The sequence below is a fragment of the Plasmodium reichenowi genome, chromosome 13 (assembly GCF_001601855.1).
Source record: "Plasmodium reichenowi strain SY57 chromosome 13, whole genome shotgun sequence".
Classification (NCBI taxonomy): domain Eukaryota; phylum Apicomplexa; class Aconoidasida; order Haemosporida; family Plasmodiidae; genus Plasmodium; species Plasmodium reichenowi.
In genome coordinates, this window is record NC_033658.1 from 14,332 (window position 1) to 16,485 (window position 2,154).

The window sequence follows — 2,154 nt, forward strand, 5'->3', positions numbered from 1 at the left end:
TTTAAATTATATATAAAAAAAAAAATTATTAATTTTTATTTTTTTTTTTTAAAATATAATATATAATTTAAAAGTAAAAAAATTATATATAAAAATATTTAAATATCATAAAAAAAAATATTAAATTAAAAAAAAAAAAAAAAAAAAAAAAAAAAAAGAGGACATAAATGTATATTCCCAGATTGTATATATTGCATATATTGTAATGCTGTGATAATCATTAATTTTATAAATAAACAAAAATTATAATTTTAACATAATATTTCCCTAGATCATGCTTATTATAAATTATTTTTCCTTCTTTAATTTTAATACATTAGTATATGCATAAAATGTCACATTTTTTTTTTTATTTCTTTTCATATAAGTTTATGTAGTTTTAGAACCTTCATTATATATATACCTTTATGTTTATGATAGAGATAATTTATTATTTTTTCCATTTTATCAATAAATGTAAAAATAAAATTCTTTAATTTTTCAACTGTTCTTTTTTTTCTAATTAGTTTATAAAATTTATAAGTATATGCTTTTTCATGTGATAATAATGTTTCATTAATTTCGTCCATAAAATCTTCTGATATTTCCTTTCTAAAACAAAAACACTTTTGTTTTTGCATTTCTTCATATTCATCCATATAACCATCAAGATAAAAATATAACTTTTTTATCATATGTCCTAAACCTTCCTTTGCTACACTTATTGTATGTTTCCATATATTCTCAAGATCTTCATCTGACGGAATTTCTTTTAATGCATTGATAATCTCAAATAATTGTTCTTTTGTTAATGGTTTCGTAGTATCATTATAGTTTAAATATAATGAATCATTAGACTCATTCTTTGATATATATCCTGAATCATTGTGCTTATTATGAATATATATATCATTCTTTGACATATCATAATTACCCATATTATTTTTATTCATATTATTATGGAGGTTCCGTGATTCATCATCTTTTTTATTTCTTATATTATTTTTCGAATTTATCCGTTTCAAGGAACTATAATAATCATTTTCACGATCATCTAAAATTCTTGCATATTTATTATTAAAGTGTATGGATGAAAATATTCTATTCTCATATAAGGTCTATACAAATATATAAAATTAAATATATATACATATATATATATATATATATATTTATATATAACATGTTTTATATTAATTATACATCTAATGAAATAAAAAAATAAAAATAAACACATAATTATATATATTTCACATCATTCATATTTCTATTTACTTACCATCAAATTTATAAATGAAATTGAAACTATAAATATTAATAAATATGTAAAGATGGAAATTTTATACGAATGTTTTCTTTTTTTCTTTTTATAATTTTCTATATATAAAGTGAATATATCATTATTTTTTAGCATATACAAAATCTTATATATAAAAAATATGTGGTTCATTTCAGTCAATAATTTCATTTTTATGGTATATAAAAATATCTTCCTCCTTAATTGTCTATATTTTCTTTTTTTTTTAATATTACATATGTGTCTCTTCTATAAGGAATAAAGTATTTCATACATCCTAAAATTCAATATATATCACATTTTAAATAAATATATTTACAAAAGCATAAAAAATACTAAAAGAATAATAATAAAATAAAATTTAATTATAAATATGTTTATAATTATAATTTCTTTAAAAATTTATTCTATACACATAATATATATACACATGTATAAATATATATATATATATATATATATTTATAAACAATTAAATATTTGTTAAAATTTTAAATTTCTCAACTCTCTATATATTTAATATAAAATAAATAAAGAACTTACGAAATTCATTTTTCCTTATTATAAATATATGACTAATAATATTATTTGTTATTTGATGTATATATTACATATAATATTTCAAGTGATTTACAAAAAATATATATAAATATATATATAAAAATATTAATTGATTATCTTATTAAAATTTATAATTCTTAATTTACAATATATATATATATATATAATATTAAAATAAAAAAAAATAAGAATATATAAAATTTTTAAATAAAAATTAACTTTTTTTTTTTCATTTTTTTTTTTTTTTCGCAAGAGATATTAAAAAATTATTATATTAATATTTGAATAACTTTTATAATATATAGCCATATTGTTTT

The 2,154-nt window shown here is 15.5% G+C and overlaps 1 protein-coding gene across 1 annotated transcript; it reads right to left on the bottom strand.

Moving 5' to 3' along the window:
* Positions 1-359: 359 nt before the first annotated feature.
* PRSY57_1300400 (exported protein (PHISTa)) lies at positions 360-1,447 on the bottom strand (the record flags this gene model as incomplete). Its single annotated transcript, XM_012908941.2, has 2 exons — positions 360-1,097; positions 1,259-1,447. The coding sequence occupies 2 exons, from the start codon at positions 1,445-1,447 to the stop codon at positions 360-362; spliced, it is 927 nt and encodes a 308-aa protein (XP_012764395.2).
* Positions 1,448-2,154: the final 707 nt, after the last annotated feature.